At 39.2% G+C, this 23704-nt stretch overlaps 1 protein-coding gene across 2 annotated transcripts; it reads left to right on the top strand.

The window, feature by feature from the left end:
* The first annotated feature begins 7045 nt into the window (after positions 1-7045).
* Positions 7046-23391, top strand: SLC40A1 (solute carrier family 40 member 1). 2 transcript variants are annotated; one of them, XM_059476107.1, is made up of 8 exons: positions 7046-7278; positions 7488-7555; positions 11699-11858; positions 12675-12790; positions 13114-13240; positions 16230-16472; positions 18330-18989; positions 20088-23391. In XM_059476107.1, exons 1-8 carry the CDS (start codon positions 7239-7241, stop codon positions 20405-20407), a joined length of 1734 nt encoding a protein of 577 aa, XP_059332090.1. In that variant the 5' UTR covers positions 7046-7238; the 3' UTR covers positions 20408-23391. The 2 variants fall into 2 exon arrangements, with proteins under 2 accessions (XP_059332090.1, XP_059332091.1); XM_059476108.1 differs by lacking the exons at positions 12675-12790; positions 13114-13240.
* Positions 23392-23704: the final 313 nt, after the last annotated feature.

The following is a 23704-nucleotide window of genomic DNA, read 5'->3' as shown; positions in this document are numbered from 1 at the left end:
AACACTTGGAAGCACGTGCATAATTAATGTTTGAGTATTTCTACTGAATACAGTAATGGGCAGTTATATGTTTTAAAGGACTGAAGACATAATTAGTGAGCAGCCCATAGATTTAAAAGACTACTTGAAATTTACTTTGAAAAGCAACTTAAGTCAACCTCTTCTGTAGTGAAGCAAGAGCCCTCCCTCAGCCCCAGCTGAGGTCAGAAAAAAAAAATCAATGTACAGTATTAAGACAATTTGAAATCCTTTGATCTTGCCATTGTTTTATGTTTTCGGTATGCAAATCCATGTGGTGTAGTTTAAGAATTTAGCTATTATACATCTATTCTTGGCAGTATCAGTAACATACAGACTTTTTCAGATTTTTTTCCTTCTCCCTTTTTTCTGACATTAATGTGTCAGGAAAGGGTTTTGTTACCTCAAGACTCACGTGCCAGGCTTCATATGACCAGGAGCCCATGATGTTGCTAACTTTCCGTATCAGTTCCCTTAATTTATTAATGATCATTTCATCCATTTGGGAGTGCTAGCCATAATAATAGGGTGGAGAAGTATTAGATAACAGCAAGTTATCAGTCATATGTGTGTTTTCTTGTTAGATGATTAAGGGTACTGAGTAGATTTGTGCTTAAGATATTTTAAAAAATAAGATATCTGGAGAAACAGGTAAGCCACATTTCCAGCTCTGCTAGAACAGGGTTGCATAGAGCTGAAACTGAGGGCTAAATCATCCTCTGGGGCCAGGGGCCAAAGATTTTGGAAAACTTTCTGTGGCAGAGGATTTTGTGTCCTGTCCCTGAGCACACTACATAAAATATATTTCTGCTAGCAGATTCCACGTTCCATTTTGGACATTGCAGGGTCTCCCTGGCTGTATCTCTGGAATATGATTCAAGCCCTGGGTGTCATTAATGAAATAGAGAGAGGGATTTCTGTGGTATTATCTTAACTTTCATTTCCCATTAGTTAGAAAATTAACAAAACAATATTAATATGAATGTTCTTATTAGAGCCCTTATAAGAAGACTTTTCAGAACAAACTGAATTTTTCAGGTTTTGGGTTTTTGAAAATTTTTAAATTGATTATTATGCTTGCCACCCTTAAAGAAAATAGCCTGAAGATGGACAAAGCTTTCTGTGGGAACAGCTTTCCCTGGCTGTTAGTTGAAGTTTGCTGTGTTAGTGAAGGCAAATACCATCAGTGACAAGAAGGTATCTGATTGAGTCTGATGGGTAAGCTGTTCTTTGAAAGCTAAGGTTAGGATTTATGAGAATTGAAGGCTAAGTAATTGTAGAATGATGACTAATTACTAGATGATTATGTTGTCATTATTATTGTAAATAATCAATATAGCACTGACATCAAAGGGTTATGGTAATGACATTGCAAAGGGAAAAAGACTGGCTTATTATTCTTAATAAGATATGGCAACTTAGTTAATCACTGTCTAACATCAAATACAGGCAGGTGGTAGTGTGAGGTTTTTCTGGAACTCAGAACTGTGTGTCAGACTCATCTCTGCAGGTTTTGCTAAAGATATATTTGGCTCAGTGTCATTTCCCAGTGCAGAGCCCTGTTCACACAGGGTGCTGTATATGGACAGGTGAAGGGCTCTACCTGCAAGACTGATGGCTACACAATTGATGGCTGTTGAAGTGCATGTTATTTGCATAACTCCAGAACAGTTCATAGAAATTATTTTGTTTGTTGGCATATGCTTCCTTCACCACGTCATTCTAAGTACATCTTGTACTTTATGCTTTACCTTCCAAAAAATTGCTTTCAAGTTGTGGCTGGTTTGAACGTAACTGTATCATAACTGGTCTCCAAAGACAAACATGTTTTTATAAAGGCTGTTCTGGAGACACCCAGAAACAGAAATTGATAGTGCAACTGAAGCTCTTCCCTTTTCCTCCTGTGGGATCACTGATACTACAGGTTGTTGAGTTCAAGCTAGTGGCAGGTCAAAAGAAAACTTCCAAGAAGTTTTTCAGCATTGTCTTAAATCTAGAAATGTTTTTGTTTGGTCTATTTAATTGAAATCAATGGAAACTAAACATGTGCCTGAAGTTAAAAATGTGTTTTTAAGTATTTTCTTGGCATAGAATCAAAACAAAACTTTGCAGAAAGGTGAACAGGAATATCAAAATCTGACTGTCTAAAAGAGGTTAACCATTACCTCCAATAGGAGTTATTAAGGGAAGGATACCTTTTACATCTAACAATTGCTTTTTTTTAAAGGGATGCAAATACTGTCTGACTTGTGTTAATATTTGATTTTATTTTATGTATCAAAATTCCTTAACAATGAATTAAAGAATAAAGGCAAAATTCATAGGTATTAGAAGGCTGTGGGAAAAATAACAAATCCCAGCTTTTTCATATTGCATACTAAAATACACACAGGAAACAAAATACTGTTTATTAAGCATTCTTTTATTGTTTAGTAACAGAACAATGACACCTGATAGGAGACAAACTGCAGTAAGTTCTAATGAAGAAAACAAACCAAATGAGCTTAAATTGCAGATAGGCTGTTATCTTACCCTCCAGACTCATTTCAGGCCCTTCCTCAACACAGTGTTCCAGTTCAAGTAAATAATTCCCTCTCTTGAGAGTGAATGTGCAGTGTGATATAGGCAGTTTGCAGAAATGTTACTCTTGACATTTGGGTGCAAAACATCCACTTGTCTCTAAGTAGATGTGGTGACTTCTTTCCTTTTAATTACTTTTTTCTCACTTGGTACAAGATGTTTTCTGTATTTGAGTTTAGGGTATAGTGTTTTCTTATGACTGAGAAAGATTGGACAAAAGGAGTCTCTTGTTGAAACCAGTTGTCCTATGATAAATGGCATAACACATAAGGTATTTTAAGTTGTTTTGGTCACTAGTCAGGCTATCACTTATCAGTTACAAACATTTAGCTTGCTCATGTGAACACAGAGCTGGTTCAGCTCCCTGAGCTGGAGCTGTGTAGAAGCTAGAGAATTCTAGCTTCTCCAAACAATCCTCTCAATTTCTTTGCTGGAGGTTCTGCATGGTTTTCTCACAAGAGTTTGTCACAGGAGCCTAGCTCTCGTCCTGAAAATAATGATTGTTTCAGGTTAAAATGACTGATCTGTCATCCAGCCCTGAGAGACAGGAGCTGTCACTTTGAAATCTGAATGAAACAAATCCCATAAGAGCATCCCACTGTGGATCCTAGAGAAAGTGGGAGGGAGTAGATGTTTAGTTAATGACCATTATTAACTAATAATGGTATAGATGTTCAATTGCTAACATGTAAGTGACCTGAACAGGTCTGGGGTAAAACCTGGGAGGCTTTTCTATCCCACCTCTGCCTTTTTGCCTGTGCAGGAGCATTGCAAACTGGAATGTCAGCTGATACAGAGATGGCACTTCTGAGAGTTGAGCATGTGGGGTTATGAGCAGCAGAGCCACAGCTTCCCATGCCTAAGTCATAGCAGGGGGCAGTGCAGTAAAGGCTTCTGAGCTTCACCCTTCCAAAGACACAGATTATATATATTCTTTCCAGTTTTGCTTGGCTTTGTGTGAGCTGAATGATTAAAAAACCACTTTGCACACCAAGAGGTGTGCCTTAATGAAGAATGGCAACAGCATGATAATTAAACTTCATGAAACCTCTCAGCTGAGTGTAAGATGTGAGTGTGCATGAGGTCATTCACATGCCTCTTTGGTTAAACCATGATGACAATTGTGAGTATTATTTGGTAAAATTGCCATTGTTCTACATTCAGCAGCTCTATTACAAGCACAGTGCTTAAAGAAGCTGCCACTGATGTGGGCAGTTGTTTAACGCCAAAATACATCCTCTCTTATTTTTGAAGCTGTGTCTTTCCTGCAAACGTATCTTTGACTATTACTGACAGCATAGTTATGCACTTACCAATAATGAAAATATTTTCAGTTGTTTACATCTAATAGTTTAATTGTTGCTCTTGTTGCCAGAAAAATTAAATATTAGGTTTTCTGTTCTAGACAGCTGTCTGATTAGAAATACTTTGAATAATGCCTTTTGAATGAATTTTTTTATATTCAAATCAGAAACTTTAAAAATCTAAAAACTACTTTAGTATTTATATTTCTTCATTCAAATAATAACTAGAGAAATTATATTAGTAATATATTTTTAAGAAAGCTTATGGAATTTATCCACTGAAAAAACTTTAGCTAGGAAGACAATAACATAAATATATATCTTGTTAATTCAAATGTCCATGCTCATTCTTCCAGTGACCATTAGTGAGGCCTGGTCTCAAATCCATGGCTGGTGTGCTGTGCCATTGTGTAAATTGTTGCTGCAAGACTCCTGAATTGGGGGTGTACCAAGTAAAACTGGCAACTCCTCTCATACAACTTCCAGCTATTAAACATCCTAAATACATCAGAAATCTGTAAATGTTGTGAAAAGACTCTGGTGAGCGACTCAACCTGAATAAAAGTCCTGCATCTTTAAAAATATATTTACAAGGGTTTAACAAAGTAATCTGATAAAATCTAATGGATTTAATGGAGTATTTATAAAAATATTTGAGGGTTTTTTTAGCAGTATCTTAGATGTAAAAATCAAAAGTGTTTAGATGTAAAAATCAAAATAAGTGTTCAAGTTACTGTATTATGTTGGGCATCAGTATTGTAAGGGGAAAAAAACTGAGCACAGACTTACTTTAATAAGCATGTTGGGAAGATCATCAGCAAAGGGGTGGCAAATAGGAGAAAAACTATGAATTTCCCTTACCCGCCAACTCCCCTGCTTTTGGAAACACCTCACAAATCAGCTATGGCCTTTTAGCTATATATCTGAGTCCTCTGGACATTTGGCAGGGAAATTGTTAGAGAAGGGTATAACATACATGCCTGTGGATGTAAGAAATTCTGGCTGTGCCTGCTGGCAGCAAGTACCCTGTGTCAGTGTGTGCAGTGACTCTGGTGGGGCTGGGACAGGGGTGAGCTGCAGGGTTTATCTGCACCGTGCAGTCCTGTGCAGCCCCCCTGTGCACTGAGGACAGGCTGACCCCACTGCACACACGATACAGCCTTGGCTGCCGTCCCCTGCAGCAGCATCCCAGACTCACACTGTGCTCACTCTGTGTCCTGCTGGACAGGGCACACATTCTTCCATGAGAGAAATCCCAGAGACATACAGCAATCAAAGGATGTTGTCCATGTTTTCTTTGCCTCTTGGCATAGTCTAAATATACCCAAACCCAGTTCATTACCAGTAGAAAAAATTGCCGAGATGATGATTTCACCTATATAATACAGTGCACTTGTATAAAATTCAGCAAACAATCAGAAATGATTATTTAAACTCTAATTCTAGAGAACTAGAAACTGGAGAGCACATTGTTCTGTAGTAACAAAGAAAAGTCTAACCAGCAGTACTGTGCTGGTGTTACTGCTGCTGCTGTATCACATATATGTGTGTATGCATGATGTACATCACAGACCAGATCAGACCCCATCAATCCAGCAACCAAACCATAACAGAGGCCACAAGTGCCACCAGGGACAGGGCTGGAAAAGATGTGAGTCCAATGGGATAGTCTGCAATGGAGCAGGGCAGGCATCTGTGACACAGAGCTCCTCCAGATTGTGCTGCCTTCCTGCTGAGATGCAAGTAACAGCCAGGGCTTAGAGCTGAGTTCATCTGTGTGTCTACCTGTGGAATACACTGCCCTTGTCAGTAGAAGTACAAGAACTGACAGTTAAGAGACTTAAAACCACTAAATATTAGTTTTGATACACTGTAGGGTTTTTATTTAATATGGGATAGGAATATTAAAATTGTTAAGGTTTAGGAAAAGTAATTATCTTTTTAGCTGTTAGTAAAGAAGAGTACAGTTTAAGCAGTAAGGCTGTATAAGAAAAACCATTAAAAATTTTTACTCTACTTTTGATGCCAATCTGAGAAAGGATTTCCTGCAAAATTTTAAGGAATATACCATAAGAAGAAACACTTAACTCACCTAGGATAACCAATCCCATTAAAATAGCAATTTTAGCCTTCCTATGTTTATATTGAATTTTATTTCTGAATTATTTTTTCTCAAGGTATAGTTCCCATTATGCAAAGCATAATCCATGATTCATGCATAGAAAGTCATCTAATTAATATAAGAATACTTTGAACAAGATCACAGGAGTGGCAACACCAGGACAGGTTATTGGTCTGTTATGTCAGGCATTTGCTTCTGGGGTGGCCAAAAAAAACAAAACAAAAACCCACAACCCAAACCAAAAGCAATTTTACACACAGAGGAGGGAACTTCACAGTATTACACAATGAAAATATAATCTCAGCTCTGGCAGCCAAGAACAATCATTATGATTTCAACCGCACAAGGACAGATAATTCTTAAATATTTTCATAGTATCCTGAAAAAGATCTAGCTTATTGTACATTTTGACCATTTCTTAAGTTCTATAAACATGCAGTTTTTGTGGTAGTCAATACTAAAAGTAGGTCACATAGTGTGCAAAAAAGTATTTATGGAAGGAACTGGGATGCTTCATCTGAAGCAGAGAGCCTGAGCCAGCAGCAACTGGGTCAATTCTACACCACCTTCATTAGAATAGAAATGCTATTTGAATTAGCTTAATTTTTGATACCCTATTTATTTTTTTACTTGGAACCTCAGAATTGAGAGCACTGTCCTTGGCAGTGTTTCAACCACAGGCTTGAGGTACTTGGCGCCTCTCTTACAACCCCAGCTTCTTGAATCAGCATGTTCAAGGACGTCACGATTTTTAAGATGCCAGAAAACAGAAAGGGAGCAGCCGAGAGCCGCGGCAGAGGCAGCGCTAAGGGGCTCACGGTTGCCGGGGTGCCCCCGCGGTGCCCGGAGCCGAGGCTCAGCACCAGGCGCTGCCCCCCGGAGCCGCTCGGGGCGCCGCTCCTGCTCCGCGGGGCTCCGGCGGTACCGGGGCCGCCCCCGGGGCGGGGCGGGGCGGGGCGGGCGGGGCGGTGCCGTCGCCGCTACAAAAGGCGCTGCGCCGCCGCCTCCCAGCCCGACGCTTTGGGCAGCCCAGAGCAGCGACCCGGGCGTCGAGCGGCGCTCGGCCCCTCCGCGGCGGAGCGTCCCCGCCGCCCGCGGCGCATAAGGCCAAGGCTTTCCGACTTCAGCTACAGTGCTAGCTAAGTCGGGGAAGGCAACACGGAGCGAAGCCGCGTGTCCCCCCCCTTCTCTCGGCAGCGGCGGAGCGGGCCGGCATGGCGCGGGCAGCGGAGCCGGAGGGCCGGCGGCGCGGCGGTCAGTGCGGACGGGCCGGCCCCGAGCGGTGCCGGGCGCGGGTGACCGGGCGGGGCTGCCCGCGGGTGGGGGCCGCCAAATCGCGCCGTGTCCCGCTGGTCCCTCCGCTCTCAGAACGGTGTCCACGGCAGCGAGCTGCGCCTGCTGTACCGAAATGCGGTGGATGTGCCCGCATTTGCTTTAGCATTTGTTTCTTGTTTCTCGTTTAGGATCTGTGATTGCCTATTTTACGTCTGCAAAGTTTCTTCTTTATCTTGGACATGCGCTGTCCACTTGGGTAAGTAAAATACTGCCCTGGTAGAAGTAGGATTTTATTAATCTGGCTATGATTTATCTGAGCTTTATTGGTGCTTTCCAAAAATCTTCACAAATTAGCGCACCACCATAGAGGTCTTGTTGCAACACCTTGCTGTTAAAAGTCTTCATAATCTTTAAAAGATATGTTGCTAGAGGTTTAGTTAGTAGTGCAGCAGTCAATTTTTGGAAGGACTGGTTCTGTACCTTTTAATGTTTTTAGGAAACTGTAGAACCAGTGAGACTCCTTATAGAGAAGCAGAATGAGAGACAGCCCATTGCAGCATTATATGGAAAGGACTCATATTTACTAATGGGAATTGCTCAGTATTTACAATGGACTCAATACTGCCACTCACGAGCTAACTTGTTGACAGCATCAGGAGTTGTCCTCTGTAAAATTGCTTGCCTCCTGAAATTATTTCCTTCTGTGCTAATATAACTTACTATACCAACTTTTACTCACTTGAGGAATACTAAAAAAAAAGCTACCTTAAGATATGCACTAAAAATACAGTCTGATTCTTTTTCACAGAATAAAATTAAGTGTGTGTTTTAGCACAATCTTAAGTCTCCATCCAATGGCTTGGTTCAAAAATAAATGGAAGGTTTCCCCTCATTTTCTTTGTTCTGTGTTTTGGTCCTGTGTTGGAACATTTGGATTGGTTTGATGTATGTGTTGAAGAAATGGCTGATCTCCAGTTACAGCAGCGCATGCCTGACTCTGGAACTTCTTGCTTTCACTAACCTGAAAGGTCGTACTGATGTTTCTCTTAATGAAAGCAGTCTTTGAGTGGTATCAAATGTTTGTTTAAACAAATGCAATATTTTGGCAGCTGTTAATACTAATAATTAGTGAGCCAAACAGCTCCTTCAGAAGTCAGGGCTTATCACAGTTTTTGTCAGTCATGCCCACAAAGTGCCTCACCGGCCATTTGGCCAACCCTGCTTACTCCTTTCTGGCCAGTGCTTCCCAGCTCTGTGGTGGGCTTGCTCTGAGTCCCTGAGTCAAGGTGGCAAAGCAGAGTTAGAAAACAATCTTGCACACAGTAACAAGTGATAGACTACAAGATGTCTGTTTAGCAATATTAATATAACCTGGTCAGGTCCTGGTGGGTTTTGTGCTGAAAATCTTGCCTCAAAACACCCCCAGCCAAATCTGCTCAAACAACAGAAGTTATTCTGCAATAGCTTATTTTTACAGAACTGGGTGCAGGACTTCACCTTTTGTATCTCCTAAGCTTTGGTGTTCCTCTAGTGTGAAGGTTTTTGCTACCAGAAACAGTAAACAAATACCTGAATCTTCAGAACACCAAGTAATGGATCATCTTTTGTTTTAGAATGGCTCTGTCCACAACACAAAACCCAAGAGAAATGTGGTTTTGCTGTAATTGATAGAGCTGATTGGGTTTCTGTGTTACTATGCCATTCCCAAATGCCAAGAGAAGCTGTTAATGATTAAACATGTCACATCTCCAGACATGTTCAGACTTGAACGAAGTCCAGACTCCGTTGGGTCCTTGCTCAGTCAAGTGTTTGAATGTGTGCCTGGCCTCAGGGATCTTAATAGGCTGGCCAGCAGTGCTGCACTGGAGTCCCAGACCTTGGGCTGTTGCTGTCTGTCCCTCAGCAATAAAGGAACAGCATGGAACTGGGTTCTCCTTGTTGGTGTCAGGCCCAATGTTTTCCAGGAGATCAGCTGATCCCAACTTCCCAGCCTTATCTGTGCCCTTCAGGAGGCTGGCAGTAGGTGGTGGCCTGGCTATTCCTCAGCTTGTTGGCTTCAGTTCTGACGTGGATTGTATACATTCAGTGTAAGGGTAATTATAATTACAGAAGGGGATGAGCTGTCTTTAAAAGGATAGTGATGCTGAACAGCTGTAACTATTTAAAAGTTTTCAAAAAGCCACATTTTAAGGTGGGACTAAGTGTATGTAATGAAGGGTCTGCCTGTTTCTCTAAAGAATATTTGCTGTTCAAGTTTCAATAGCTCTTAGCTTGAAATAACATACCTGCTACAAAGCTTTGCAATCCGCTAATATTGTTCTCCTTTATCTTTGCCTATTTTTTAATGGTTTTTAATTCTTGAAAGAAAATCATACTTTCTGGTTGTAGCAGCTGTGGTTTCTCCAGAAGTCTTCTCTGTGGGTTGTCCTGATCAAAATACTCTGGGTAAATGTGTTGGATAAAGTTGAACAGTGTTCACAGGCTCTCAGATAAGTGTAAGCAAAATCATGATGCCTCTGGAGTCAAATTAACCTTTCCATGAGTTTGAAGTGGGATTCAGTTCTTCACTCCAGCAGTAGTGACAGGCACGGACTTGCACATGCTTAGGGTTTTTTTAAAAATGCCTTTTTCATTTTCTCAGTTTTCTCAGAATCCAGTAACTGAAACATCTGTGCATAAAGAAAAAAAGCCAAATTTAATATGAAAGGGATTATTTTGATTGTTTTTCTATCTTAATAAAAGTTGTCTGGGCTAATTCACCTGCATGTATTTTAAGTGAAATTCTATCAAGTACCACCTCAGGAGGTTGTATTAAGTTTAAGTGAAAGGTGGAATTGGGAAATGATATGCCTGTGGTTTCATTGCTGGGATATTTTCTGTATATTTCTGCTAACTAACCATGGAATGTAAGTAGAACATATTTACACAAGGCTTTAGGTGTCTCTTGAGTGAAAAATGGTTTATAATATATGAAAGGAGACATAAGATGATCATGCTTATAGTAACATTTGTCAATTTAGTTTAAAGAAGCATACAAAACAGCCTGGGATTTTTATTTGGAAAGATGGAATTTTTCTTCCCATGATTGGAGTATAATTTTTTTCAGCCTGTGTTTAAGGAAACAAGTATCAAAGTTTACATGTTACAATGTTTGCAGAAAACTCCAGTGAACTCAAATAACATTAAAAGGCAAGTGCTTTTTATGTCTTACTGTACTGAGGGCTAATCACACTTTGCAATTATTTTGACCCTCCAAATAGTATGCTTTTTATGTAGCTTTTGATTGCTGTGTTACATGGTTAGATTTTGCTGGCTTTGATTTTTAAAAGTTTTTATGTTACACCTCCCCCAGCCCTTCTGAATATTTGAGGTCCTTAGAAATTTGTACTCCTTGCTGTATCACATAGCAACTATTTGTTTAAGATAAGGCAACAGAAGAAAACAGTTTCATGTTTGGTTTGTAGGAGACCAGTGTTAGAGACCCTTATTAAACAACCTGTGTGCCCTAGAATGGTATGACTGATTTCTATTCATCTGTTTTTTTACTGATCACAAAGGATTTTCTGTCATGTATTGCTGCAAAAGTAAAGTGAGGTGTGACAATAAAACCTCCATGTATTTATTAGCAAACCTGAGACTGTTTTGAATAGAATGAAAATGACTTCACTTCGATGTGTTTCACCATTTGGGTGTCCTTTTTGTGCCTGTAGCAAGTGGTTATCAGGACATGAATGTGTTTTATTTTAAGCACTAGGTTAAATTAGCAATAGGCTGAACTAGTAGTGGGTTTACAACAGGTTAAATGAGCTATGCCTTTCTTCCTCCTCTGAGTAATATGCCAGTGCTGAACACTAAAAACAGCTGAAGTCCATTGATTTTAGAAACTTCAGTTAACATTTACCTATATCTGTCCTGAATTTTATGATGACTTGCTTCCACTTGACTCACTCTTGTGTTATAAAGCAGCAGTTAGGCTTTGATCATCTAAGAGCAAACTGCTGCCTTGAAAAGTTATTTAAATAGTGATGGTAAATCTGTTGTTAATATTTGATCTGTGCCAGAGAGTTTGTGTAAGCCTTTTGAGACTTGTTAGATGTGGCTGGTGACAGACTTTGTCCAGTAATATAGTAATAGAAAATACCTGGCATTTTTGGATTTGTGGTATTAAAGGTGTAATGATCCACTTGATTAGGATAGATGATCTTAATGACACTGGGATAAAATCAATGGTGACAGGATGTATCAATCAACAAACCTCCTAAGAAAGCAGCAACCACAAAAACCCCACAGCACCTCTGTACATGTAACAAACCTCTATTTTAGTCCAGACTAAAACAGTGAACCTGTGTACCTGTAAAGAGCAACCAGTAATGTTGTGTGTGTTCTCTTACTCTTCAAGGGAGATCGGATGTGGCATTTTGCTGTGTCTGTGTTCCTGGTGGAACTTTATGGCAACAGCTTGCTCCTCACTGCGGTCTATGGCCTGGTTGTGGCGGGATCAGTTCTTCTCCTGGGAGCCCTTATTGGAGACTGGGTGGACAAGAACTCCAGGCTCAAAGGTTAGATGCCTTGAGCAGGTTATTTACCTTCCAAATTCATGTCTAAAAGGTGAAGCTGACAGAGGTAATTCCTCAAGTCAAATATGAGAATGCGGCTTGCTCATCTAAGAAGGGCAGATGGTTTCAGAGTGGTGAGGGTTATACAGAGATACTCTGAAAGACAGGAGGAAAACAGTTTTATGTCATGATATGTCTGTTACTCAGGCTAAACCCATGTGATGTGTAGAGATGTATGGAAACACAAAAGGTAAAAAATATGTAACTTTAAGGGCTACAGATCAAATTCTGTTTACATTAAAACACTAACATGCACCTGTCTTTTTGTTGTCTTTTATCTGGATACAAACATCTTTCACTTGAGTGTAAACACACTGCATTTGCATTATGCATATTGCATGTATGCTGTAGTCTGTTTTACAAATAAAATGGGATCAAGTTATTCAAATGAATTTTTACTTTCCAAAAATTTTCAAAATAGTTTTCTTTCCATGATAGGTTGAAGATGAATTTTAGAAGCTGGAGCTAGGTTTTTACTACTTGAAGCATGCTGTCAGCACTTACAGGGACTTTGAGAGAAGACCTACTTCGAGTGAAAATCAGGAGCTAGAAAGTGACATTAGACATTAGTTTGTTTCTCTAAGACAATGGAAGATTCAGAATCTGCTGTAAAGTGTACTTTTGCCACTTATCTTTTGGGGGAGACTAGGAAAACAAGGTTATTTAATAAATCTTTGTGTGTTCCTTAATTATGTCTACCTTAAAGCTATGGTCATTCTTAGCTCATTCTTATGTTGCTCTCTGTTTGGTTTAAAACAGTGGCCCAGACATCCTTGATTGTGCAGAATTCATCTGTCATCCTGTGTGGTGTTATCCTGATGATTATCTTCTTGTTTAAGACACAGCTCTTGACATTATACCATGGATGGCTTCTTGTGAGTGCTTCAGCTTGTTAATAAGAAATTAATTTGTGAAGAAACTTTGGGAAGCATGGGAGATGGATGAATTTTTATCTCAATCTTTAATTCTTTAATCTGTACAGACATTTCTGGGAGCCAAAACTGGCAAATGAAACTGTACATGTTAGGCAAACAGATATGATTGTTTTCTGCTAGGAATTGTAGACTTGATCTTGTTTTGTGTGAAGAATAATGCTGAAATGTATGGAATCAAATATAAAAGTCTTTTCTGCTTATATAGAAAGTGGAGATGTCCATCAGTTTTCTCACATTATAACTCTTTCCCCTCATCTCTCTAGACATTGTGCTATATCCTGGTTATCACTATAGCAAATATTGCTAATTTGGCCAGCACTGCCACAGCGATCACAATTCAGAGGGACTGGATTGTTGTGGTTGCAGGGGAAGACAGAAGCAAACTGGCAGGTGACATATATTGCCTTTATAATATCTTGCATGTCTTACTTTCCAAGCTTGATTTTTTTTGTTTTGAGACTAGACTTTTATAGAGATCAGTGCATCTTTGAGTTCCAGATATTATGAGAAAAAATAGGGCAGCCTTTATTTTGCTCCTCCTTGCTCTGGACTACAGCTACTGAGATCACAAATTACTGTTGTGATTACAATTCAGTTAGACATCCCCAAACTTGTTTTGCCCTCCTCTTAGTCCTGCTGCAGCTCTCTTAGGAAAACTAGTCTTGCTGAACAAGCCAAGTGTTGCAATACTTTATTTTTAGGTCCCTGGAATGAAGCAGAGAACTCTTGCGTAACTGGGCTCCTCTCATAGGGATCAAAGAAAGATGCATGAGAATGAAGTCCAGAACAGTTAAATAGGTATATTAGGGAATTGCCAGTAGGTAATACTGTGCATGCAGGCACACTTGAAACCTTGCATTTCTCTAGCATTAGATGTCTAACTCAGAGCTGTGAACTGCCCTTCAGCTGGAATTAGAAGCTCTGCTTTCCTTTGACATCTGGTACTTTTGAGCTTAGACTACAGACAAAATACTTTCTAGGCAAAAGATTCTTTGTTTGCTTCTCCCCCTGTGCCCTGCACTTGCACAGTGACACTGATACTACTAGGAGAGGAATTAATTCCCATTTATATCCGATTGCAGCTTGGTAGTCATGAAACTTCTTGGATGTGAGAGACTGGGACTCACCAAGGCTGCACAATACAAATACATCAAAGGGTGTACAGCAATCTTTGGCTGTGCTGCTCCTCTGATTGTAATGAAGCAGCATTTTTTGTGATGAATTTGGTCGGGCTGTATAGGCTCTGAATCAACCCCATAAGGGGACTTAAGCCTTCTCAGATAGAGGAACTGATACTGAACTGCAAACAAGGCACAGAGCAGTTTAACATTACCCAGACCTCTATAGCACACCTCTATAGTTTAGGTACCTTCAGGCTTAGACAGCATTTCAGCTTCTGGACTCTAACTTTGTATAAAGCTGCCTGAATTGCCCACAAAGTTCAGAGTCCTTTTGGAAATTTAAATCCTGTATTCCAGATTTTTACTTGATGTTTAGCTCCAATGAAGAGATATTATTTATCCATTTCATCCAGGAAAGGCTAATTCTTAGATGCATTAAAAGTGTCATACTTTTATTTCCCAGTCCACAAATTTTCTTCCTCAATCTTTTATTTTGACCTTTTGCCTTTCTAGGTCATGCCTTTTGTAGAGCCGTAATACAGGTGAACTTTCTTTACACGTGTGAATCACAGGTGTAAAATAGCAGCTATCTCTAAAAGTCCTAGGTTAATGAGAACTATTAAAATTTTTCTTGTTGTGTCAGATGTTACTCAGCAAATCATCTCCCCCATCCCTGTCTGACATAACACATGAGATAAAGCACAGACCACACCTGCAGAGAAACTGCTGCCTGGGAGTCAGTCCTGCCTCTTTACTGCTTCATGAGCTCAGGCACAATTGTATCACCACTTACAATTTGTACTGAGAAATCAGGCAAGAGATTATTGGAAATTCTCTTATGATGTGATTGAGAATGGAAACAACCACTGGATTAAGCACCTTAGTTCAACACATTTATCTGAGACATCCCTTCCAGTCTGAACAAACTTGTTTTCTGATTAATCATGATGAACCTGGGAACTATTGAAACTCCTTAGTGTAAAAGAAAAAAGTAATTGAAATTAAGTGCTGACACTGACTTTGCAGCAAATATTGTTGTCCATCTCTGCATTGTTACCTTTCCTCAAAGAGAAATTTTAGTCATGCAAGTTAGTGGAATAGGGAAATAAAAAACTACCTTAACTTCTCCTTTGTTGCCCTTTATTAGTTTTCCTGCTCATTCTTTGTCCCTTTTGTGAGTGGAATTATAACTCAATTCAAAAAAACAAAGGTTAGTTAGTTGGAATTTTTAAAGCCAAATATTATGCAAGTATCTCACTTAACTGTTTGACTGAGGGCTAACTAGGTTAACATTGAATTTACTTTGGAATAGAGTAACCCAAATGTTTCTTTGAGGACTAATTCTCTACAGATTCAATAAAGCGGCTTCATAGTGATGTAGAATTTCACTTGGCTCTAGTTTTTCCAGCAGGACTCTAAAAGGGGCTTCATGTGCAAAACCACTGTCTAGCAATTTGTAGGAGTGGAAGAATGGCACTATTAATTGGAAACTTACTGGAACCCAGACAGCTTAATGACAGTAAAGTAGATAAGATTGAGAAGGGTGAGGCATTCCCTAGCAGCTAATGAAAGATGCATTTATGCTGAGAATGGGTTGCTTGTTTTGACTGTAAACATCAAAGGATCAGAAAGGAGTGAGGACTTTGCTCAGTAAGATCTAAGGATGCCTACAGCTGCCATCAACCAATGTGACTTAACAAGGAAATGTCAAAGCCATTTCAAAGTTCTGCTGCTATCACAGTGGTTCTTTGGCCACCAATTATTAGAAGTGAATGGAGGAGACTAAGAATACTGTGTTCTAGTGTTGGGAGATAGATTACTATCTTCCCAAGAAACAATTCCACCTTCTGAGATTCCTGAAGCTTTGCATGCTAGGTTTGTGTGCTACAGGGCTAGAGCTCAGAGTCCACAGTATCAGTGCTGTGTAAAAGCGATCTCATCTAATGATGAGAAGTTTTACCTGATCTCATGATGAACAGGACTGTGCTGCCACTGTGAACCCAGCATGCTAAACCTGGTAGGCCTCATGCAGGCAAAACTGGAAGGAGTCGGGTTTTGGCTTACAAGCACCTTGGTTGATTGCAGTCAACTTAAATATTGAAATAGTCTGAAGGTGCCTCTGGTTATTTCTGGAACCAGTTACAGTTGGAGCAGGACTTGTAGCTTTACCTTTATACATGTACAATTCACTATTTTGTCAATGAATATTTCACTGTAAGTGTTCACCAGTCATTTCATCATTAAATAATTTCTGACAGATATGAATGCCACAATAAGAAGAATTGATCAGCTGACCAATATCTTGGCCCCAATGGCTGTTGGTCAGATAATGACATTTGGCTCCCCCATGATTGGCTGTGGATTCATTTCTGGCTGGAACCTGATGTCCATGTGTGTGGAATATCTGCTGCTCTGGAAGGTTTACCAGAAAACCCCTACTCTGGCTCTCAAATCTGCAAAAGTTGAAGCATCGGAACTGAAACAGCTGAATGTAAAGAAAGGTATTGAAAACACAGACATGTAACTACTCAAATTCACTGTATATTCATTGCATCAGTGAAGCCAAGTTTGACTTTTGTCTTCCACAGGCACTGCTTTGAGGCTAAATAGCTTTCTGCTCCTGGCTTGAAGATTGCAGGTTTGGGGTATAGATACCAGAGACTCTTATCTAAGAGACAATACTTTGGGCAGCTTTTTGAGGAATTTCATAAAATGCAGCCACAGAATGAATTGTCTTCTCTTTGTTAACCCCTTAGGGCAAGTCTGCCTTCAGGCTGATCATAAGGAATACTCCTATCCATCTATACTATAGCTGATAAGCTGGACCAGGCCCTTGGCTCTGTAGTGTCTACAGCCTCTGTAAGACTATTCCTTGCTAACTCATCTCTGCTTACACCTAGTACTAACAGGCTTTCAGGAGAATCTAGAATAGATGGTCATACTTCTATTCTGGCATGACTTAATGATTTTTACATGCTGCAGGAAATGGTGGAGGGAAAAAAATAAACTCTTTTGGCCTTCAGCTCTGGTTCTTTGGCCAGGCAGTACAAGTGGGATTTGCAGTGTAGATGACTGTGGCTATTATTACTATAAGTAGCACCAAAATTGATACTAAAGTTACTTTAGATAGACTCAATATCAGAAATTTAAATTCAGAAACACACTTTTTATTGTGAAGTAATAGAAATGTTAGATGCTGAAATACTAAACTTAAGTGTTTCCCCATTTTTAAGGTAGCAGTATATAACATTACTGAACACTCATGTTATGGCCCCCAGCCCTAGCATAGGTGGTGGGTTTTTGTTTGTGTTTTTATTATTGGGTTATTTAGGGTTTTTTTTGAAATAAGAATTCGTGGGTTTTGTTTAAATGCTAACAGTCTTGTCTCACTATATTGTGAGTTAGAAAGCTGCTATTAAAACTGCTGGAGAGATCTATCTTCCCAGCCATCAGATCCATGGTGGTTACAGCTGGTCCAGTAAGCTGTTGGACCAGGCTGGTGGCAGTTGAGTATTAGAGAACAAGAGAGTGTGGAAGGCTCCACAGCTTTGGAACTGGCTTTTAAATACTTCTGGAGAATGAAGCATTTAGGAAATGTCAATCTGTAGGAAACACTTATTAATCTTTGCTGTTGCAATATTCTGATTTCATTAGAAGACTTGTGTTTTTAAAAGTTGCTGAAGTACTTCATGCATCTCACTTGCTGTATGTGGTGTTAGTTTTGAACTTTATAGTGTAAAAGCACTGCTCAGGCATCCAGACATTTGTGGAATTTGTCCTCCTTAGTAGTGTAAATAGTGCTGTGAGTTTTTGGATTTTTGTTTGTGATCAGTGGAAGTGCCTTTTTCCTTTATTGCAGTGAGAATGGAGTGGTAGAAATGCATAGGTTTTTGGTTTGTTGTTTCTTTCTTTTTAAGTCGAGCTTTGAAAGCTCTTGACTCTGGATAGGTGTCAGCCTTGACATGAGATACTGACAGATGTTTAAGTATGCCCTTTGTTTCAGTCAGTGCTTTTAAGCATACAAAGCTGTGTTGAAATGCCTACTGACACTGGCATTCTTTAAACAAATAATTTCTCTGTGGAGCTGGGGCATTCTCAGCTAGAAGCAGGCAGTGCTTTTTCCTATCACTGTTTAATTAATTAAACTGATAGGGATAAACTGTACTTGATCTTACTCCCCAGGTAGGATTTTAGAAGGCTTTAAATTATTTTAATTTAGTAATTAAAAGAAAGCTTGGCAGTGGAGCTTGACTGATGCACTTCTGCAGTAGTGAACTTCTGGCAAACAATCATCTGTGGCTTTACACTGTGCATTTTGCAGGCAGGAGTGTATCTGACAGCTCCATTTCTGTTTACAGAGAGTGACATGAAACCTGCTGAAGGAGTGCAGCTCATTATTGAGAAAGATGTAGCTGGCTTTGAGCCCCAGCCGGAGAAGGAAGTCGGCTGCGCTGCCCGGATTGCCGAACCTTTCATAACCTTCCGGGATGGATGGGTTGCGTACTACAACCAGCCGGTGTTCCTTGCAGGCATGGGCCTTGCATTCCTCTATATGACTGTTCTGGGATTCGATTGTATCACTACAGGCTATGCATACACTCAGGGGCTGAGTGGCTCTGTGCTAAGCCTCCTCATGGGTGCCTCAGCAGTCACTGGAATCATGGGAACAGTGGCTTTCACTTGGCTCCGGCGCAAATGTGGCCTCATTCGCACGGGCCTTATTTCTGGAGTCGCTCAGTTTGCGTGTCTGATCTTATGTGTCGTCTCTGTATTTATGCCTGGAAGCCCTATGGATCTGACTGTTTCTCCATTTGCTGACATCAGTGCCAGGCTGTTTGAAAATGAGCCATTGCCTACTATAGCATCTCCAGAATCTGAAATGATTTTTGCAACTGGAATGCCCAAGTTGTTAAACGGGTCTATTGCTCCTGCTGACAGTGACCCAGAGATGAATCCTGAGCCTGTGCCTTTAATCTCTGTTAGTCTCCTGTTTGCAGGAGTCATTGCTGCTAGAGTTGGTAAGTATTATGTCTCTACAATTTGGTTTAACATCTACTTTTAATTCTATAAGTTACAGTACCTGTCAACTAAATAGAACTTTGGAATTAGAGGAAATAATTGGAATGTTACATCTTGTTTCTGGGGCTAGTTGATTATACATCACATAAAAATGAAATGATCCTGCAAGAGTATCACTAGGGTGAAGACTGCAGTTCTAACTCCATGTATATTTTATGTCACTAATAGGAGAAAAGTTACCACATTTGGAGATGATTGTAACATATTTTTTGGAAAGCTTATCTCTAAATTATTTTTGTTCATGACCAAATGAAACCACTTGTTACTAGGAAACAGCGCCAAACACATCTGCTGTGAAAACCTTTGCATTTCAGAGTTTACTAAATTAATCCATTTATTTAAATTGTCATTTAGAAAGGAAGCTTTGATTTGGATTGCAGCTTAAGTTTTTGAGGTATTGCTGGTTAGCATAATATTAGTATCTGTCAACAGAATAGGCAGTCTAACATATAAATGTGATGAACAGTAATGGTCATCTGTAGAATCATTATCCTCAATTTCTGCAGTTTTTGCTGAATTCTGGAGGAATAAAATACTTGGTTCACGTGCATTAAGTTTTTTTGCAAGATAAGCTTCTAAAGCTGAGTCATGAACAGACTAAACCAGTATGGAAGCGGATGTCACCCATATGAAATTATTGTGTATTTTGCATAATTTAAAAGATGTTTGTGGGTTTTTTAAATACAGAAGTTTAGTGATTGCACCTAGGATGAATACACTGTAAATAGCTGTAAGCCAGTTATTTAAACAAGAAAAGGATGAGTAAAACATTGACTCCTTAGTCGTGATGAAACAGGATGTGTCAGGCAACTTCATGTATCAAGTTTCTTTATCTATTATTTCATGAAATATTTTGTAAAAGGAAAGTCAGTTGCTCTTGACTGTGAGTGTGAAATCAGTTCTAGTCAACAAGAGGATATCTTATGCTGTGCATTTTTGGCAGAAGTGAGTGCTTGGAAGGATGAATTGAATTGTGCCAGTGATGAGTTTGCCATGGGAAGCCCAGCAGTATGGATAATTGTTTTCTCTCTCCATAGGCCTTTGGTCCTTTGATTTGACTGTCACACAGTTACTCCAAGAAAACGTCATAGAATCTGAAAGAGGCATCATAAACGGTGTCCAAAACTCCATGAATTATCTTCTTGACTTGCTGCACTTCATCATGGTCATCTTGGCCCCAAACCCTGAAGCTTTTGGCTTATTGGTGCTTATTTCTGTGTCTTTTGTTGCAATGGGCCACATAATGTACTTCAGATTTGCTCAAAAAAGCTTGGGAAAACAACTTTTTGTTTGTCACACTCCTGATCCCAAAACAGCCCCTGACAGTTCACCACCTGGTAACACATCTACTGTCTGAAAGGATCCACTTCTCTTTACTAACTTTGCTTCACAAACACCATGGTTAAGCACATATACTTCCTTTTATGACCCTGTTTGAGGTGTTTCTCTAGAGTTGAATGCATAACTTAGCTCTTTGGGGAAGCTTTCCCAAGAGAGAAAATTCATTTTACAGTGACCCTGTAAATGTTTTATGTTTGGCAGAGGACAGCCTGGCTGGATCTTCACAACTGCAGTATCAAAGGTTCCCCACAAGTCTGGTGTTTGATCACAAAAATACTGTTCAAGTTCCATGGCTGACCCCTACAGCGATACTGTGGTTAAGTGGTTATACAGACTCAATTTACCATGAATTCTGAATAATTCTTGTGTTCATTGAGTAAAATGGGATCTTGTCCTTCCGTTTAGTTACTTCAGAATAACTTTTTATACAGTATTTGATTGTTTGGAGTTTTTCTCCAATATTCCTTTACCATGAACAGTTCTGCTCACCTGTATTTTTAAACTGGTGTAAACATCCTCTCTAAACATTGGACTTTGATGGTCCTTGTGGGTCCCTTCTAATCACAATATTCTATGATCCTTCTTGATTCCTCTAATAAACAATTTCATCTTTTTTTTCCCCGAAACCTTTATAGTATTTTATGTTTTGGTTTAACTTTATGGAAACACCTTTGCAGGTTTTTTGCATGTTTCCTTACAAATTAGAATACTGTTAGGTACAAGATATTGTATTACACTTTTGTTGCACTTGTTAGAGTAAAGCAGCCTCATTTAGCAGAAGCTATTGATGTAATATTACAAAGCATGGCTTTTAAATTGCAAATGGCAGGTTTGCTTGGGTTTGATGTAGCAGAAAGTGCTAAGGTCAGGAGTACTGGTACAGAAAGATAAATTCTAGTGCTAACTTAGTTTTTGCCTCAGAGTACAAGCAGCTTTAGTTAATTTTCCAGTATATCAGGCTTTATTAGGGTTTCTGAAAACAATTGCATTTGAAAATAGTTAATATTTCATGCAATAGGTGGATTACTTGCATTTATCTGATGTGTATGTGGATTTTGACTTTGTTCTAAAATACTGCTAAACCAATGAATTGATGGACTGAGAGGCCCTCTAAAGCAGCTTCAGAGCAATGAAAATGATACATCCCCTCTGTTCAATAAGCTCTTGCCTTTTTTTTTTTGTTAGTTTTGGGTTTTTTTTACCCTGCATGTGTACTAACACAGTACTTCCAGAGTCATTAACCCTACGTGCACTTTTGTGGAAATTACGCACTTTGCTTTCTCAGTAGAGTTGAACCTGGTGGTGTTCTGAGTTTTCCTATGGCTTGGCAGTCTGACTTCTAAATTTAAATATTGGTAAAATGTTTGTTTGCAGAATAATAGTATGTGAAAACATAATGTCAGCAACTTCTGAAAATTATCCTCTGTAACTTTTAAAGGTTTTTTTAATTTTAGGTACTGTCCTTCACAGTCATATGCTGCCAGACTCTACCCTGGAATATGTGTGAACTCCATTGAAATTAAAGGCGTTACACCAGGGCTGAATCTAGGCCAGTCATCAGATTTTGTAACAATTACATTATCCATCAAAGCATGTAAAGAACCTCTAGTGGCTTTTGTCTCAGATAAACTGTTTTGTGACAGGTGTGAAATGGAATGAATGGGAATCCAATGTACAACCAATGCACTTGTGGCCCATAGTTTTCAATAACTGGATGTAATGATTTTTCTCCTCTAATGGACCAAACCTAATAATTACTCTATGTTGCTGAAAACTTCTCAGGGATGTTTTCACTAGGTTTATAAGTGTTTATACTTTGACCAAGCATTTGGGTTTTGTTTTGGTATAATAAAGTAAAATATGTAATTTAGAGTAGGTTTAAAATTTGTGACTCAATCCTGAGTGTAACTTAAGGAAAAGGGAATTTTGCCATCAGTGGAATTTGTCAGAAGACAAATAAAACAAGCTTATCTAGATTTGTAGAGTAAATATGTCCAAAGGATAGCTTTATGTGGTATATGATATGTACACTAGTATATAAAATAGCTCTGATTTGCCAAATAGATTTTCTCATGTGTGTCTAAGTTAAATTGGGACCAGATTTTAATAGTGTTAAATATAAATAAAGGTAGTCCAAATGTCAGTGAATGCCTCTATACTGCACTTTGAAAAATACCTGAATGCCACTGTATATCTTGGACTCATTGGCCATCAGGGAAACAAAGCTGAAAATGCAGCTCTTTTTGTGCTGTCTACAGAGCACAGAACCCAGGGTGCCTAAAATGTAATGCCGTAGCACTAAGCACCAGCCATCCCAGGGAGGATGTATTTCTGAAGTCCAGAGAGCTCCAAAAATGTGACAGATAGAGCTGGGAGCATGCCATGTTCCTGCCTGTTCCCAAAGACTTTTTTTTTTTTCCTTTTTCCAAGAACAATTTTATCTTGTTTCGTTTGAGTAGCAATTTGTTTCATAAATAGTTCCACTAGATAGTGCAGTACTATTAGGAGAGGACTGGAGCCTTGTATTTGGTATACATGAGATGTGGTTAGGATTCATATGTGCACATCACAGCTGGAAGGCAAGACAATCCTAAAATAGAAAAGTGAATGCTAGTTTGAAGACAAACAAAGAGGTTTAAATTTGAAAAGTTGTGTGTATTGGTCTGCATTGGATATCAAAAAAAGTGTATGCTGCTTGAGCACAGCCCATTTGTGTGTGAGTCCAAGATGTGTGCTGACACCTGTACTCAGTAGTGCTTTGAAGCAGTGTGGAGCCTGAAGTCTTTCTTAGCAGGACTTTCATTAAGTAAGCATTTTTGGCCTTGTATTTATTTATTTTTTTTTAAAAATGTCCAAATTGGATGAAAACTGCCCTTAAAAATGTACACACTAGAAATCAATCTTACCAGAATATTTTATTATACAACCTTATGCTGGACATAGTATTGATTTATGTATTACTATTGTTAAAGCTAATTAATAAATTTACATAAAAACTTATTTGTCCTGTATTTTTCAGTTTGTGGGTATCTGGGTATGCTACACTTACCATGGATCCTGTGTAGAAAGCTTTTTTGTATGAGGGGCTGGAACTATATGAAGCACAACCAAAGAGCATTGAGGAGGATGCAAATAACAAAAGTTAAAATCTTTCAATGACCTTGTTACTCTTTGGTGAATTGATTTTATTTACCATCCTCAGTGCTAAGTTAAGACACAATAGATGAAGATCTTGCAGCCTCAGCCTGGATCTTGCATTGGCAGTAGAACAGTTTTGTGTCTTGGCCTGCTGAGCAACAGAAAGCAAATTATT

This window comes from Ammospiza nelsoni, chromosome 7 (assembly GCF_027579445.1).
Source record: "Ammospiza nelsoni isolate bAmmNel1 chromosome 7, bAmmNel1.pri, whole genome shotgun sequence".
Lineage (NCBI taxonomy): Eukaryota > Metazoa > Chordata > Aves > Passeriformes > Passerellidae > Ammospiza > Ammospiza nelsoni.
This window is presented reverse-complemented; position numbering and strand designations above follow the sequence as displayed.

Bases quoted from the DNA above. Each gene is read 5' to 3' on its own strand.
- SLC40A1 (XM_059476107.1), top strand. From the start codon at position 7,239: ATGGCGCGGGCAGCGGAGCCGGAGGGCCGGCGGCGCGGCG. The intron at 12,791-13,113 runs GTGAGTGCTTCA...TCATCTCTCTAG, and splicing joins TATACCATGGATGGCTTCTT to ACATTGTGCTATATCCTGGT. The intron at 16,473-18,329 runs GTATTGAAAACA...TTCTGTTTACAG, and splicing joins ACAGCTGAATGTAAAGAAAG to AGAGTGACATGAAACCTGCT.